At 40.4% G+C, this 17,170-nt stretch overlaps 2 protein-coding genes and 1 long non-coding RNA gene across 4 annotated transcripts; 2 read left to right on the top strand and 1 right to left on the bottom strand.

The window, feature by feature from the left end:
• Positions 1–758: 758 nt before the first annotated feature.
• On the top strand, positions 759–3,253 carry pop7 (POP7 homolog, ribonuclease P/MRP subunit). Its single transcript, XM_061031484.1, has 2 exons — positions 759–926; positions 2,114–3,253. The coding sequence occupies exon 2, from the start codon at positions 2,142–2,144 to the stop codon at positions 2,592–2,594; it is 453 nt and encodes a 150-aa protein (XP_060887467.1). The 5' UTR covers positions 759–926; positions 2,114–2,141; the 3' UTR covers positions 2,595–3,253.
• An 871-nt stretch (positions 3,254–4,124) lies between these two features.
• epoa (erythropoietin a) lies at positions 4,125–13,679 on the bottom strand. 2 transcript variants are annotated; one of them, XM_061031483.1, is made up of 5 exons: positions 13,068–13,679; positions 8,090–8,220; positions 7,872–7,958; positions 7,552–7,716; positions 4,125–6,644 (listed from the first exon to the last, which is right to left on the bottom strand). In XM_061031483.1, exons 1-5 carry the CDS (start codon positions 13,078–13,080, stop codon positions 6,492–6,494), a joined length of 549 nt encoding a protein of 182 aa, XP_060887466.1. In that variant the 5' UTR covers positions 13,081–13,679; the 3' UTR covers positions 4,125–6,491. The 2 variants fall into 2 exon arrangements, with proteins under 2 accessions (XP_060887466.1, XP_060887464.1); XM_061031481.1 differs by lacking the exon at positions 13,068–13,679 and adding an exon at positions 12,616–13,058.
• On the top strand, positions 13,052–15,712 carry LOC132958560 (uncharacterized). Its single transcript, XR_009666798.1, has 3 exons — positions 13,052–13,186; positions 14,933–15,035; positions 15,241–15,712. It is a non-coding gene; the product is annotated as an uncharacterized LOC132958560 (long non-coding RNA).
• Positions 15,713–17,170: the final 1,458 nt, after the last annotated feature.

The following is a 17,170-nucleotide window of genomic DNA, read 5'->3' as shown; positions in this document are numbered from 1 at the left end:
CAGGCAGGGCACCAGTTATCCATCAAAATTGATTGGCCGTTGTAACTGAATAGCTTGTTTTCATATGACGTCACATACTTCTTCTGTGGTGTTTTGTTGCATCCATGTGGTTGCATTCACTCGGAAACTCTGAAAAGAATTAGACTTCCCGACTTGACGTCAGAATGGACATCACATGGTGATTCACATAGTGCACATGCATGCTCAAATCTAACTTTTAACATTGACATTTAACAGATCTTCTTCGTAGCATCAACGTTGTTTTTGCTGTTGTTACAACATTCCGACTTTCTGAACTGAAATCACTACACTAAATAATGTTTGGAAGAATGACTTCCAAACTCGGAAACTTTGACCACCCAAGCAGCACATGAATGCAGCATTCTGCAGTTACTGCCCTCTGAATTTCACGCTCCGAAACAAGCGGTTTCAGATGGGAAGCGTAACAGTTTTACGACAGTGCAGTTGCAGTCAGAGACCTGCTGTTGGCGCCAAAGCGCACCAAAACTGAAAAGTTACATATTGGGGCTTTAAGTTAAATGTCCGCAAAGGCGTGGGAAGAAGTAAAAACTAAAAACTGTTTTCTGCAGGCTTAACTATTCTACTTTAAAATATAATAAAAGTATATATCTGATGAGTTGTGTCTTAAAGTAGCAAATTCATAATGCAAACAGAAGAAAGAAAGGTTAAGAGTGTGACATAGCTGCTTCTGTGAAATAACCGAGGCATTACGGCGGAGGGAAGCATCACTCCTTGTAGCGTGCAGCCTGCCGGAAATTCATTAGAAGAAGAAGAAGAAGTAGCCCAGTCTACTTCCGGGTACAGAGAAAACAAATACAAGGCTGTCTTCTATTTCATACGAGCATGTAACTCAGATGGTAGCGATGACATAACGGACATTTGCTTCTTAAAATCATCTTCTGACGGTACGTGTGCTTATCGTATAGGTGGGGGGTTTCTTTGATTTTGAACCTCTCTCCAACATTACCTACCTAGCTTACGTTAGCTACCGTTCAGTTCGTGTTAGCTAGCAATGCTAGGCTACATTGGTTACCACGCTATCTTGAAAATTCACGCACATTGTGCCTTTATGTCAGAAATGCCAAATGACCCTTTGTTTTATGGTGTCTTCATCATTACCGTAAAGGGGCATTCGTTACGCCAGTGTGCCTTTTAGTAACTACAAACTACTATTAGCATTAAGTAAATATTAGTATCCCTCAGACATCAGTTTAATTTACTACTGAAGTCATTAAGGACAAATGTACACTTCCAAGTAGTACAGATTCATATTTGTTCTGCTTTCCTCTGTATAAATCTCTTGAACAACTTCAGTCCTGCTCAAAACTACCAAACATTCAATCATTTGAGGATATTTTCATCAAATAGCATTAGCATTATGTAATCAAATTGGTATCTAAAGGGTTAAAATCCTTAAACTGATTGAATGTTTTGAGCAGGACTGAAGTTGTTCAAGAGATTTATGCAGCAAAAAATATCAATCAGTTCTGAGCCATATGCAGTAACACAGGCAAAATGATGACCAGATCAAGAGGAAAACATTTCCCAAATGGACAAAAATGTCCATAATGATGCATGAGGGTTTAGGTCATGATATGTAAAAGATTAAGTGAGAATTCCCCAGTACAATCTCTCTTATAGCCCCAAGTCAGTGTTACCTTAAATCCAGGTATGTCTCATCAAAAATGAAATCTCTGGGTTAATTTACCTTTTAAATGATGAAGAACTACTGAAAATAATTTAGTAGCCTTTCTGTTAATTGAATGACGTACTGCTGGATCTGGAGTCTGAAGCTAAAACTCAGCCCTGTACGATAATGAATTACCTGTTCAACATTAAGGACTTGTGGGGATGTTGCATTTCTATATGCAATGGAATAATGAGCAAAATAAGATGTTAAAGATAGCAATGTGTTACTGTTAACTTACTTAAATATTATCTAAACTATTTAACATGTTCAGTAGATTATGAGAATTAAAATACGGTAATTGTTAGTTCCAACCTGAAACATATACACCTGCTTTTTGAAAGGTTAAATGTATCATAACCTCATTCCTCAGTATCTGTTTTTTTCCTCATCTTCTCCTTTTAGACCTTAGCAAATACAATCAAAAACAAACATGACAGAGCCTCGCAACCCAGGAATGTCCATTCCTCAGACAGCCCCAACGCACGCTGAGTCCACCTCTACTGCTGTAGAGATGGACCCGGTGGAGTACACACTTAGGAAACGCCTTCCCAGGAAACTCCCCAAGAGACGGAACGACGTCTATGTCAACATGAAGACTGACTTCCGGGCCCAGCTTGCACGCTGCCAGAAGCTGCTGGAAAGTGGGGGTCACAGAGAGATCTGTGTGCACGGCCTGGGCCTGGCCATCAACAGGGCCATCAACATCGCTCTTCAGCTGCAGGCCAGCAGCCAGGGGGTGCTGCAGCTGGCAGCTAACACCTCCACAGTGGAGCTTGTGGACGACCTGGAGCCTGAAGATCCGGATGAGGCAGGGGAGCCAATGACTCGTACGCGCAACAACTCGGCCATTCACATTAAGGTTTTTTATCCTGACCCTCAGTGACCTTAAAAGGGGCCTCTAGGTTCCCTGGAATACTAGTAGACAAAATTACATTGTGGTCTGGTGGGACTATATGTGTGGAGTTCTATAAAGACTGCAGCTCATTAGATACACCCTTTTCAATTTGCATGTCTTGAAACAGCAGCAGTGTTGACCAGTTTGAAACATAGTTGTTTATTTCTATATTTTTTGACATGGCTGTGCCAAATGTAAATCTGTGCAAGTGTCTTTAATTTTAAGGCTTAAGAGTCTGTGAACGTGTTTACAGCTTGATGTCTGGGTGTTTAAAAGATGCTTAAACTTGGGCAAACTAAGAAATGGGATGTTTACAGTTCAAGCTGTTGTTTTCCTTAATGTCCACAAGATGGCAGTGTTGTACCTATTTTTAAATTAAGTTTCATTGTCATTAACTGCTGCCTTGACCTTTCTTCGAATGTATTTTATTAAATGTCAGAATACAATTTTGAGTCTGAGATAAACTTAAAGCTATTACTTTAGATGACAACACAATTCAACAAGCACAAATTTGATTGTGGTGTTAATCAGGACGACCAGTCAGGTCTGTGACAGCAGCTTGTGTTCAACATCTGAACTGCAGAAGTTTAACTAAACCGATGTGACTGAGACAGAGACCATGAATAAAAAGGACAAACTTCCCCTTGTTTTGTTTCCATTGCTCCTTTCTTTATCCAAGAATAATATTTTGTATTTAAATAGCAAATTATACAGTGATGTGACAAAATCAACAGGAAAGAAAACATGTACAAACATCCTTAAAAAACATCTTCCACTTGAACAACAAGATTTAAAAAGAAAGGAAAAAACAAGGAAGAACACTTAACTGGTCTGCAAAAGTTTTGCAATTATTTCATTAAAAGCCTCCAGTTCCCCAGACTGGCTGATTGCCTGCCTGCTGTTTGAGGACAAACAATGAAGGGAGGGAAGACGGTGTTAGCGTCAGATTCACTGAAAACCATTCGATATCCCAGCCTCACAGGATGTGAAATTTAAAAGCCAAACAGCATATTTCCAGACAGTCTGGCAATCTGTGAGTGGAAACTGGTTGAGTTTTGGTAAGGCAGCAACAAAAACACAGATAACGACAAAACAGCTTCACAGTTCTCATGTTAGCCTCTTCCTGGCTGACCTCACGGTTCCCTGTCCACTAAACTCAACCTCTGGATCAACCTTTGAATCTTTTCTTCTGTCATTTGGAAGCAACTTGAAACTTACAGCAAGACCAGAAGCATGCCTTTGCAAATGTGTTCAGACAACATGTTTTTTTGTTTTTTGACAGCCAATATGTTAACGATCAGACACAATAAAAATACAAATACTGGAGCTTTAAAGTAGAAAATCAGTATAAATAATGGACATTTAAAAATATATTACAATATTCACTGACAATATCCAAGAAATTTGATTCATCAGCCTGGCATCCAGCACCACTGTCAGGAATCTGGGAGTACTATTTAATCAAGATATGTTCTTCAACTCCCACTTAAAACAATTAACAAGGACAGCCTATTTCCGACTTCGTAAAATATATAAAATCAGGCAAAACGTTGCAGAAATACTAGTTCATGCAAACAGGTTGGACTATTTTAATTCTCTTTGATCAGGATGCCCTAGTAAGTCTCTAAAGACCCTTCAGCTGGTCCAAAATGCTACTAATCATGCACTGACTAGAACTAGGAAAAAGGACTGCATTACTCCTGTATTGGCTTCTCTGCACTGGCTCCCTATACAATCTGGAATAGAATTTAAAATCCTCCTTCTCACAAAGCTCTTGATGGTCAGGCACCATCTTATCTTAAAAAGCTAATTGTGCCATGTTACCCTTAATGAACATTGCGTTTCCAGACTGCGGGCCTGCTCGTGTATACCTACAGTCTCTACGTTTAGTATGGGAGGTAGAGCCTTCAGTTATCAGACCCCTCTCCTTTTGAATCATCGAACAGTCAGGGTCCAGTGAGGCAGAGACCCTCTGTACTTTTAAGAATAGACTTAAAACTTTACTTTCTGACAAAGCTTATAGCTAACTCAGGTGTGGACCAGCTGCTATAGGCGTAGACTGACATTGAGCTCCTGTCTCTCTCTCTCTCTCTCTGTGCATTCACATCATATTACTGCATGTCACTATCTGTAATTCTTCATGTAAGTTACTAACCATATCTCTTTCTCTGAGCTCCCTTGTCTCGTGGGTCCCTCTGGATCGTTGGTGTGGACGGCCTTGCAGCTGAGGAACCCCCAACCCTAACTGCTACAACTATTCATATCAGCCTTACATATCATCACATAATCATTATTATAAATATCAAAGTGAATCCTACAGCTGCTCAACTTCAACAACTCTGATTCACACACTCAATCCTCCCCGTTTCTATTATACTGATCAGTCTATTATCATACTAAGCTGTTACTGCTAATACCACACATGGTTTTTACAGATACTGACATTGTAGCTATAAATCTATCTTATTCGTCGTTGTTGATCTGTTTCTCTCTATCCGTCTCTTTCTTTCTGCATCTCACTCTATCCCACTTTCCAAGCCCAACAGAGTTTCTGCTGATCAACATGAGTCTGGTTCTGCTCGAGGTTTCTGCTTCTTTAAAGGACGTTTTTTTACTTGCTACTGTAACTTTTCTAAATGTTGCTTAGCGCTGTGCTCATGCAGGAGTAATGTTGGGTCTTTGTTAAGAATATCACAAAGAGTAAAGTCCTTTACCTGCTCTTCTGCAAAGTGTCGGGAGATAACATTTGTTATGATTTGGCGCTGTACAAATAAAGATTGAGTAATTCAGTCATTCATATTTCAGTTAGGTATAGTTACATGTTACAGGCTTTAGGGGTCAGGCCTCATTCCTGGTACTGGAAACGGATGTTGCAACTTCACAATCCTCCACTTTCCAGGTGGAATCAATATTTTCTGGGTGTTTCACTCAATATTACATGAGAGGGAGTGATGATGTACTTAATATCAGCACGTCTGTGATTCGGTCCAACGCACGAGGATGTCGGTAATAACAGCGGCACGACCTCAAGGGTGATATTGCTTTTTATGCATCTGTTGTACAAGCAGCGTATAGTATGAAAGGTAATACGTTTCAACTATTTTTAGTTTACGGTATCATTCAATTGCCTACATAAATAGAACTACATCCAATGCTTGACTAAAACTACACTGTTGCCAAAGCAAAACATAAACATTTTCCAGCACTTCCAGCTACTTTTCTGTCTGTCTACACTTCACCACAGAACTGCACAGATTATGCATTTATCTGTTGCCAGTGTGATTCAGAGGTATCAGTGTAGTCAATCTAGACAAAGACTGTGTGCTGTAAAGTCATCTGTCTTCAGAACATTTGGGCTAAGGCAGAATGGTACACATAGTGAAAAGTCCCAGTGGTGATATACTCTATCCCAGCACTTGAGGAATGCTTCTTGTACAATTGGATTATGTGGACAAGACAACTGACTGTTGTAAAATCCACAATTCACTATAAGAGGTGATGGGTCAAAATCCCACATTCATACTATGTACATATTTAGACTTGCAGTCCTAACTCACACACAAATGTACATTCACACAAAGTGCAAGAACGTGCCAGTGGAACAGCTATTGGAGTTGTGTTTTCCTATAGGCCTCATTTTGATCAGTGTGTGCTTCATCATGTTCATGTTTTACATCTACATTCCAAAGTGCAATCGTCTCCTGTCCACCCACAGCCTAGCTGGGGCTGTCCTCTTGCTTTCAGCTTCCTCCCCCAGTGTTTGGATGGCTGTATCTTTTTTTTTTCTCTTTCCACACAGCTTCCAGCAGCCAGCGTGCAGATCAGCAGTGTCTAGTCCCTCCTCTTGCCTTGGGAAACAAATGAGCTTCACCTGGAGAGGAGAAGTCAGCTGACATCTTGCTGACAAGCCTGTGCATCCAAAAGCAGCAGGCGCACTTTGCCTCGAAGGAAGTTGACGTGGACTTGGAGCAAATCTGTGGACGAGGACACCGTCCATGTTCCCTCAAGCCCTGCTGCACTTGCTGGTGGGGTAAATTCCTGGAAGGAAACACAAATAAACACATGGTTGTTGTCTAAATCTGGAGTTCTGTATCTGTTTCAGGGTTTCCTATGCTTTTCCAGGGAAATCTAAAAAAAAAACTTGAACTACAGCTTGCAATCTTTTCTACAGAAATGTATTTATTTAACTGACAGGATTCATGCTCACTCGGTTTGTGAAGTAAATACCACAACCCCTTATTGTGAACCACTCTTATCTTGAAAATACTCTTATATTGGTTATTTTCTTAGTAAGGGCAGGATCACTTTATAACCTTTCCATCCCAGGCCTCATAAACCCTTTGTAACTTTGTATTCAATGTGTGTCTTTGTTTTTTGTATGTGTAAGGATACTGTTCACTTTCCCAGTATTCCCTTTTTTGCTGGAACACAAACTGTTCATTCAGCTTACGTTTGTGTAACACAGGCGCCCGTTTTGAACCTTTTTAGGCTGTTCTGCAACAACTTCAGCAATCTTAGAATACGTGTGATTAGCAGGATGCAGAGCCCACAGCGATGTCATGTAAGGCTTAATAATGTCCAATCAAATCTCTTCTTCTTTAACCCAAGGAGGTTTTATACCTTAAAAAACTAAAGTAAAACCACTTTATATTAAATAGAAGGCATCCATGGGCTATAATGAAGTCACTTTCTGATGAATAGAATTCATTTAGATTGAAATGTCTTATTTATTAGTATCTTTAACTACATGGGTTTGTAGAGTTTAACAGTCTGTCATAAGTACAACCTGGAAAATTCTAAAACAAACATGGACCTGTGTCGGACACTTTCTAAGAACATGGTTAACTTTAGCACTGCTTTTATTCTGAAACTCAAGATACTCAAACTACATGGCGCCGCACTTCCTGCTCAGTTCATTTGTACCTCTGCACCTACTGTAGCTTACCTGGATGTTGAGGCTGCGCAGCACAGCGCTGATGCTGAGCAGGTTTCGGATTGAGTTATCGATGTGGCTGAGCAGGGCAGTGTTGGTGACTGACGTCTGCAGCAAGCTCAGGGCCGGTTTTAATAACCATAAGCCGGTCTGTACTTCCTGGGCTTGCTCCAGCGCCTTATTGAAGAAGGAGAGAGAAAGGAAGCATATGCTCAGCTTCCATTAAGAATGAACTAGAATACTAAGAGGAAGCACATTAAATGATAAATAACAGCCAAACTAAATCTGATGTCAGCTCTTTTAACGCTCAGCTGTTTGAAGTGGTTACTTACATTTTTCTTCTCCCATGCATCTAATTCCACTCTGGTTTGGGGAACAGTGACCGACTCAGACAGGCTGCATCCTTCTCTACATGACTTCTAAGAAAACACAGAAAACACAGAATGTCAGTGTTGAGGGTACTTTTATGTAATGAAGCATCAACTTTCAGGATTTGGAGGAGGGGGGATTCCAGGACCACAATATGTCCATGCATACAGTTTCCTCTCACCATAGCCACTTCTGCGTCTCGTGCCTCCTTGATGAAATGGTTCAGGACCCTCAGGTCACAGATTGGCCTCAAAGGGGATGGGAGGCCTGGTCTGGTCCACTCCAACAATATCAACAGCAAAGCGAGCAGTCCTGTAGTCACAGATATTAAAAATACAGTCAAGCAGAGGCAGTTGAACAGCAAAACTAAAAGGATCTATAAGAGTATGGCCTGTATGTATTTGTGTAACTCTTACTGTATCTACTACAATATGCTTTCTAAAGGTTGTGAAGTGAAACTGCTCATAGAATGCCTCTACAATAAAACTATTCAGCATGTAGGTTTTCTTTATTCTTTTGCGCACTCATAAACTCCTGTTTAATCCATTTATTTTGTTAGCCTGGAGTTGTACCAAATGCATAAATGAGAGACCTAAATATTACTGTCCACTGACTGACAGAGCTGCAGATGAAGAAGGCAAAAACAATGTCATTAAGCAGTATTTGATATAGATCGATAAGAGAAGAATTCATTCTAACACATTTAGCAGAACACTTCAAACACAAGGGGAAAGGGGGAAGTAGTTTACAGTGCTTTCCTATATCTGCAATGTGAGCACATCAAACTCTAAGAACTGCCTACACAATGACTAAACAAAAGTTGAACACACACAGTGTAGGAAACATTTCAGGGAAAGTAAGCAAAAAGTTGAAGTGATTCAAATCAGCCGAAGTGCATTCCCTTTTGCATTCCCACTAAAATCAATGTAGTGGTGAGTAATTCAAGTCAAATACAATGAAAAGTTTACAATGAAAGTAACCAAAGCTATGATATTCAACCCCCTTTGAACACAAAAACAACAACAACTGAAGCTCGTGTAGAAAGATACCAAGGCCTTTGAATTACATTTGATTTCATGAATCTATGAATGCTTTAAAGCCACAGTGTGGAGTTTTTTCCACCAGAAATTGATTGTCATGTCTCTTAATGGATGTCAAAAGCAAACAAGACATCCAGGAACAAGTAAGACTATTTGTTCAGAGTTATTTTCAATGCCTGTAAACGCTGTTATGGGGTAGCAATTCACAGAATATTGAAAAATCTGCCTTTTTTTCAATGTTTACATCTACAAATATTTGTATTTAGTGACACACTTGACTGATAAAGACTTTGTCAGAATTACTGGCCCATACAGGCACAGGACAAGATCAGCAGCAAAGAAACAAGGTGTCATCCACACACACCAGAAGTTCCTCACGGGAGCTTTAATTCCCACCATTGTTAAACAACAAATTTGAATTATTTAATTAATTAATTAAGTAATTAATTATTATTTGAATTATCAGTGTCCTTCACAAAACCCCATTTTTTAAATGGATTAAATCCTCTGGTGCTGCGACGTGTATTTAGTTTTCTGCCCTAACTTTGGATTGCATGAATGTTACAGAAGGTATGATTTCTTTTTTAACTTGAAATCAGCATGATTCAGCAGTTTTTGCACTTGTTTCATTCTTGCCTGGGGCACAAGAGGAACCATGTGATCATCCTGGTTTCTGTACAGAAACTAGCAGATAATATGAAAATACAAAAATTACAGCATCCTTGATTAAACCTCAAAAAGATATTTACAGAGTGATTCTAAAATTGGGCAAATAGTTGGTCTCATTCACAAATGGTGATATCATTACTAAATTCTTGCCAATGGCTCTGAATGAAACCGATAACATCCACTGAAAGCACAACTGTATATGAACTCCAAGGATGAAGTTGGAATGAGAGAGGTTACACTGTTTTGAGTCATGTGGGCATCTAGCCTCGTTCTTCTGTGCCACATGCTGAATGCACTCTTTCACAGTGACCTGGATGTGTGACGCAAAGGGATGAGAGGAGATACAGAGGATCTTCCCAAATAGGAAGGTCAGATACAGGCTAATTAAGTTCCCAGACAAATAGCTCAAATTGAGTAGTACTGCAAAAAAAAAAGAGCTAAACTAATAGTGAAGGTCTGTACAACTGAAATATCGTGACAACCAACACCAGGAATCAAAATATCATTACTGCACTACACGGCATTCGATAAGCTGCGCACTGCTAGCAGGCATTTAATGGGTCAAAAGTAATATCAGGTTAACCTCTTTTTCCTCGACAACGTTGGAGGAGACTTTGAATGACAAATAAAAGCACAAATGACTCGTGTTTCACAGAAAACTTTCTGTAAACACGAGTGGCATGAACTGTCCAGTAACTTCACAAGCTGCTACTTGTTCCAAGTATATCAATAACAGTAAAACAACCTCCTTTTTTTTAATTCCCTAAGCAAGCACTCCTCTGGGAATTATTGCACATTTCCAGAGTCACCAGTGGTGGTTCCAGACCACTTTTACTGAGGGGTCCAAACTGGGGCCAGTTGTTTTGTCAGAGGGGAACATTAAACCCAGGTGAAAAATAGACAAAGATGATCGCTTTAAAAATATATAAATATTGTGCCAAATAATAACACACATCATTAAATACCATGATGTATATTTGTTTCAGTAACAATATTTAATACTAGATTGTGAGTCTGGTTCTTGAGTTACTGTGTATGGGCTCTTCCTTTTGAAGGGGTGGCCACAGGGGGGACCAAGCTCAGTGTTGGCCCCTGCCTAGAACCGCCCATGAGAGTGACTCATATGCTCAGAGAAAAGTATTTATTCATGATGGTAACACAGTCAGAGCAGGAAAGAAAATGGAAATGGACAGAAACTCATTTCAAAGCATTACAGACTAAATCCTGTGGCATCTCCCCTTTTACCAAGACACTTCCTAATTTACTAGTATGCTTTTTTAAACAAGTACATCACAAACTTTACATCTGTGTGCATGTGGTCTTTTCAAGACCCCCCTGGAAACTGTAAGTTTATACAAAGCCTGGAGGTCTGCCACATTATCAGTCAGGGTAAAAACTTGACATCAACAATGTTGTCCCAAGTTCACTCAACACACACCATTCATGGAGCTCTTTCAAAAGCAAAGGGATGTCTGCACATGTGTTATTTTCTAAAATGCGGCCACATTACTAAACGAGCGTGTATGTGACTGAGCTTGAGGATTATCAGTGACCCTCTTAGTGAAGCCACAGCCTACGTGAGAATGCGTCGACTTGAACTGCCCACACACGCGCTCTCTATCTACATTCTCATGGCGTTTTGGAATTTGCAATCCAGGACAGTGGCCAAACTTAAAGGTAACAGCTTAGTATGCCAGCATCAGCTGCCAAAAAAGCACGAGCTATTTTAAATCAGAAGCAGTAGTCTGCATGTGGCAGCACTTTGGATAATGGCAGGCTTCACTCCAGGTATGTGACAAGATACTTTGTAAGGTGGCTGGATTCTCACGTGAGATGATACCTTTAACATGTGCCATTTGATCTTCACAAAAAGGGCTCAGATATTTGAACAAAAGGTTAAAGTGGCAAAGGGAGCCGATAAGGCGGCTCTATTAAAAGTCAACCTCAGCAATGGGATGGTTGCTTCACAAAGCACTCTCTATTTTGAAAGGGTCTTCCCTGTGACAAAGTGCAGACTTGTAAATAAGTAGCTATTAGATGACACACACACATGACATCATTTCCTGTTAAGCTTCTCTGGAATCCCTTATGACTGTCAGCATTTGATAACCTGCTCACTTCCGCTGACACAAAGTGTACGATAGCAGCTCAGAAAAGTGCTGATTCAGCTTTCACGTTCAGTGACTTTCCGGTATGCTGTGTCATGCTAGAGAAGAATGACAGAGGTGTTTTCCCAGAGAACAGGACAGCAAAAAATAAACAGGTAATAAAAAAATCTGAAAAAGAAACCATTAGTTCTGCACATGCCTCCAGTTACTAACACATTTGAACTATGAGAGAGAATCAAACCTGTAACTCCAAAAGTGTTTAAAGCCCAACTAAGTGAGAGTGAGTGCAGTGAGATTGAGGACCAGCATGCTTACTGTGCCTCGGTATCATAAGCAGCTTTAAAGTTAGTCTCTGTGAGACATCACATGAACAAATTCATCTTTTAGCCATCACCTTACAGTCAAATGACTTCAGTTACAGGCATTTGTATACATAGCTCAAATGTTTAATGGCTATTAAAATAATGTTTTACAATTAGTCAGCTTTCTAGGAAGAAGCATTACAGTGTTTCTTTTATGAATGGTGTAAATAATTACAATCTGGAGAAAGCAAGCGGAAAGTGTTTTTAACGCATGTGGAGTTTGGCACAAGTCAGAGGATAACTTTCAAGTAAAGCCAGATCCATATTGACATCTTAGACTATATTGATCCATTTAGTATTGTGTTTTTGTTTTTCGTTTAAAATAAGCACACATGCAGCATCACTCCACTTCGATAAAAGACTTCATAACACTAAAGTGGTGCTCATAAGGTATGTGAATACTAAATAGCTGCGTACTTAATCCATATCGGATAAACATGTAAAATAACGAGCGTACAGAGTCTGACAGAGCGCACGGGTAATGGACACAAACCGCAGCAGACCAGGCAATATTAAAAGCGCTCTTACCTCTACCCGTTTTCTGCAACATTCGCAAATAGGTGCCGCATCTTTTAAAAGCATTGTGGAAGAATTGAAAAAAGTCACAGGGTTCAATGATCCAGTTCCAAACACCAGTCAAATTCAGTCAGTCCAACATACAACCAAGTGCGCGGGTTCACAGCGCTAGTCCGACCGGCACGTAGATCCGTGTCAAAAAGATTTGTGCTACTAGTAGAGCAGGCACCTATCAGACTTTGCATCACCGCTGTGCAAAACCTTTTATTTACCTCCCCTAAGGATATAGCGATAACGTGATAGCCCACAAGGACGAGGGCGCGCCTTTTGCGCACCGTGATGAGCGATTAAACATCAACCCATGCATGCAGTTCCCCTGTGCGTAAAGCGTGAAAAAGACTTTCTACTAATGCCAGTGTACACAGAGAAGAAAAAAAGCCTATGAAGGCATGTCTATAACTCACTGGGAAACTCCATAGCGGTGTCCGCATCTCCCCCTCACAGGGTCCTCGCGTTTTGCCCTTTAGGTCCGTCTATTGGCCTTTAATTGGAAACGAAGCTCTTTTGTGGATCTCTTTATCCGGTAGGTGTTTCTAAAAACTGATCCTGTTTGATTTTTTATTGATGACTTTGAAAATAAAGTTGCATTGTTTCTATGATGACAATCTTCACTACCTCCTCCCTTAAGGCAAAAAATGTTTTCTTTCATTGTTATCCAAATAATGGGCTATCCTTGTTTATAAAACATTTGGCCCTAAAAAGTAAATACTGTCTTAAAAAAGCCGTGCGGAGACTTCCCATCCATTGTTCCGATCATTTTCAGAAACTGTCATTACAGTAGAATATCTTTTTTAGGCTGGTGATTGATAATATTTACAATGGACATCAATGGGTAAATTAGTCTGGATTTCAGGATCATTAGGTCTACGGTTGAAAAGCCTACAAGACAGTCGGTGCATCCGTCACAGGCCAGGACGCATTCAGGGACCACATTGGTCAATGATGCCAAACAGATATGAAGCCTATTCATGGATGAGTTTCTAGAACTTTTCATTAGGATTGAAACTTTATTGATGACAGCATCAGAGAAGTCGGAAGTCTTTGTGTGTGTTTCAGCAGACAAAATAAACGGACACACACACACACACACACGTTTTAAGCTCGCTGACACATCCCATAACATCTGTCAAAAGAATAATATAGCGTACATTCACTTACTTCAGTATTTATTGACAAGTGATTTCCTGCTGTGCAAAACCAAAAGGAAGGAGTACAAATCTAAAACGGACTGAAATATAATCTCACACTTTATTTTCCTTCAGTCTGGTTATTCACTGTTAACAGATAGGCAAGGCAAGTTTATTTATGGAACATTTCAGTGCTTCAGTTAGGACAGCAGAAGACTGCTAATGAAGGGTTTTGAAATGATACATTTTACAGTGTAATTCAAAGTTAGGACAGCACAAAATAAGGAGATCTTGCAAAGTGTAATAACACTGTTCAATTGTGCACTGACGATAAAAAATAAAGAGTGCATAAACGCTCAGGTCCTTTCTTTTCTGCAGTTTAGCATGTTTTACACAGTACCTGTGTCTGCATCTTGTCATCCATCCTTAATTAAAACTAATTCTAAATAGCACAATGACCCTGCTTGGTAGTGACAGCAGGAGACACACACTCAAATGCAGATAGTTCCAGGCACAGAGGATCTTTTTATTTTGCGAGTAAAAGCTCATGAAGACTTGATTGATCAGGTTGAGTGGAAAATGTTTTGAAACGGCTGAGCTGATGAAATCAAGGTGCAGCTGTGTTGATGTAGAAAGAAGGAATAGTTCATGTCATCTGGTGGTGAACTGGGCTGTGTCCATCGCACAAAAAGTAAGGAAACTTGTGTCTGGTAGATTATTTCTTTGTTGTAACAATGCTTCTTGGCAATACATCTTATACCGTTGGAAAGCCTGTTTGTTTCCCTTTTAAATAGAAATATATATATTTTTTTAAAGCTCTTCACAGGAATTTACAGACAACACAGATAATTACCTGTAACTGCCAGGAATTGCCCTAAATTGGCAGCATCAAGGTGAGAAAACCAACCCTTCTGCCTCTTGGAGTGGGTGAGGTTTTCACATGTAAATGGAATACGTTGAGCTATAGAAAAGCAAATGTATTGACAGACAGCGCTCGCCCCACAACCAGGCAGTCACTTCTCATTTGGTGACAGCTCTAGCTGCATGTCAGAATATGAATAGTGTGAACAATGGAGTCAGAAAGTAACTTTTCTTTTTAACTTTTCTGTGGTGTAACTCTTTTCCCCCCAGCTGCCTGTAAGACATTAACAAGAGTGTCTGGAGGAACTAGAGATACAGTCAGCCAGACTTTGCTTAGGCAGCAGCCATGAAGAGCGCGGTCGTGGTAAACAGAGAAGGAAGAGGGTAAGATTTTAAGGATTAAGGATTAGATTCTGCTGTACATTTGTTGCACAGTGAATGATCCGATATAGTATTGTAAATCAGTCTGACATTTTTCATCAATAACTGGATTATTAGACATATATAAATATGCAAATACAAGTGTTTATTAAACACATTTGAGAGATCAATGAAAGAACAATGTATTGTTAACGTGTCAACCCCACAGAGCAGTACTAATTGTAGTACTTGTGTTACACCTGCTGTCTTGGTCAAAGAGGAAATGGACCTCTGGAGTGGTGTCACAGTGGACATGATGTCTGATGAAGAGGAGCTGATGGATTGTGACACCGCCATCATTTAGAAGCAAGGAGCTCTCCGACCCGTGTGCCATTCTTCAATAGGGGCAGAAAGAACCCAAAATATGTAGCAACACATGACAAAAGGCTCTGATGATGGGTGACCATTGGACAGAACAGCACCGTCTGCATAATGACCCTGAAGCTGCTGAGAGACATTTTCAAAATAATCTGTATTCAAACTGGCAGGCAGCACCACATAGTGTCTGCAAGCTGACCAAACTCTTCTTTAGTTTTACCAGGACGGTAGCTTGGTAGGTTGGGCACAGTGGGTGACCCTGATCCAAGCAACCCACTGGTTGTTCTCTTATTTTATCTATTCTTTTTAATAAAGCTTTTATATTTTCAACATGGTCTGGCAAACATTGTTTTTTTCCTAATTAAATGATACTGGTTCTATTCTTTTCTTAAGCAATTAGATTATTATTATTTCTCCTGAACTTCTGAACCCAACCGACACATCCTCCTATGAGAAGGCAGAGTCTGATGACCCAGGGGAAGCTTCAGCTGTATCCTTGGCAGAGGTCGCTGTTGTTGGGCTGTCATGGCTGATACAACTCTTCAGTGCCACATGGCGGTCTGGGACAAAGCCTGTGAAATGGCAGATGGTGGTGGTTGTCATCTCTGCTTTGTGCAGATCATAGTGTCCCGTTGGCTTCTTCAGACTGGGACATCTAGCAGGCATTGGGGTGGTTTGCAGACAAGTGTAAAGCATCGGTATAAGTGTCAGAACCGCCAAGTCTGAGGCCATGGTTCTCTGCCAGAAAACACTGGATTGCTCCCTCCGGGTGGGGAGTGAGTCCCTGCCTCAAGTGAGGCGAGTTCAAGTATCTAAGGGTCTTGTTCACGATAGAAGGTAAAATGGATTGTGAGATTGACAAATGGACTGGGGCAGCGCCAACAGTATTGCAGACATTGCGCCAGATCGTTGCTGAGCTGAAAGGCAAAGCTTTGGATTTACCAGTCAGTCTAACTTCACAACCCTCACCTATGTTCATGAGCTTTGGGTAGAGCCCTAAAGAATGAGATCCTATTAAAAAGCAGCTGAAAGAGTCTTCCCCAAAAGGGTGGCTGGGCTCAGCCTTAGAAATAGGGTAAGGAGCCAGTTCAGGTGGTTTGAGCTTATTATTAGGATGCCTTCTGGTCGCCTTCCTTTGGAGGTCTTCCGGACATGTCCAACTGGGACATGAACTCACTGGAGGGATTATATATCCTTTCTGGCCTAAGAACACATTGGGATCCCCAATGTGCAGCCAGAATATGTCACTGGGGAGAGGGACTGCTAGGGCAACTTGCTTAGCCAGCTGCCACCGCGACCTGGCCCCATATACGGAGACAGTAATGGATGTAATGGATGGAGGTTAATATACAGTATATACTGTTTGAGTATGCAATACACAGTACATTTGTATGTGGTTGAAAACACAACCATTGAAAATGGAAAAGAGAGCCTGGGGAGTGGGAGTTTATACAACAGCAACTTCCAACCGAGCAAGCAAGCAATCTGATTGTATAAGAGGCATCCCATAAGACTGATATAAATCACTTGGACTTTTCACTATGTGTATTTCTCCACCTCAAGTGTTAATACTTTTCATCAATATCGCAGGAAACAATATTAGTCTAGACAAATAAAATGACTGAATCACACAACAAACAAATTTCACTGGTTGGTTGCTTTATATCCGTGGACCAAACAAAGTGGCAAGAATGCAGGAAAATGTTTGGGTTGATAGCCAACAGTCCAGTTTCAGTGATGTTGTGGTGCTAGTTGAGTTGATTAGGCAAAATAATATGTCA

The sequence above is a fragment of the Labrus mixtus genome, chromosome 23 (genome assembly GCF_963584025.1).
Source record: "Labrus mixtus chromosome 23, fLabMix1.1, whole genome shotgun sequence".
NCBI lineage: Eukaryota > Metazoa > Chordata > Actinopteri > Labriformes > Labridae > Labrus > Labrus mixtus.
This window is presented reverse-complemented; position numbering and strand designations above follow the sequence as displayed.

Excerpts from the sequence above, each read along its gene's own strand:
- pop7 (XM_061031484.1), top strand. The coding sequence starts at position 2,142 with ATGACAGAGCCTCGCAACCCAGGAATGTCCATTCCTCAGACAGCCCCA.
- epoa (XM_061031481.1), bottom strand. The coding sequence starts at position 12,637 with ATGTTGCAGAAAACGGGTAGAG. Across the intron at positions 8,221-12,615 it reads GTTGCAGAAAACGGGTAGAG|GACTGCTCGCTTTGCTGTTG; the intron begins GTAAGAGCGCTT and ends CTGTGACTACAG. Across the intron at positions 7,959-8,089 it reads GAGACGCAGAAGTGGCTATG|AAGTCATGTAGAGAAGGATG; the intron begins GTGAGAGGAAAC and ends GTGTTTTCTTAG.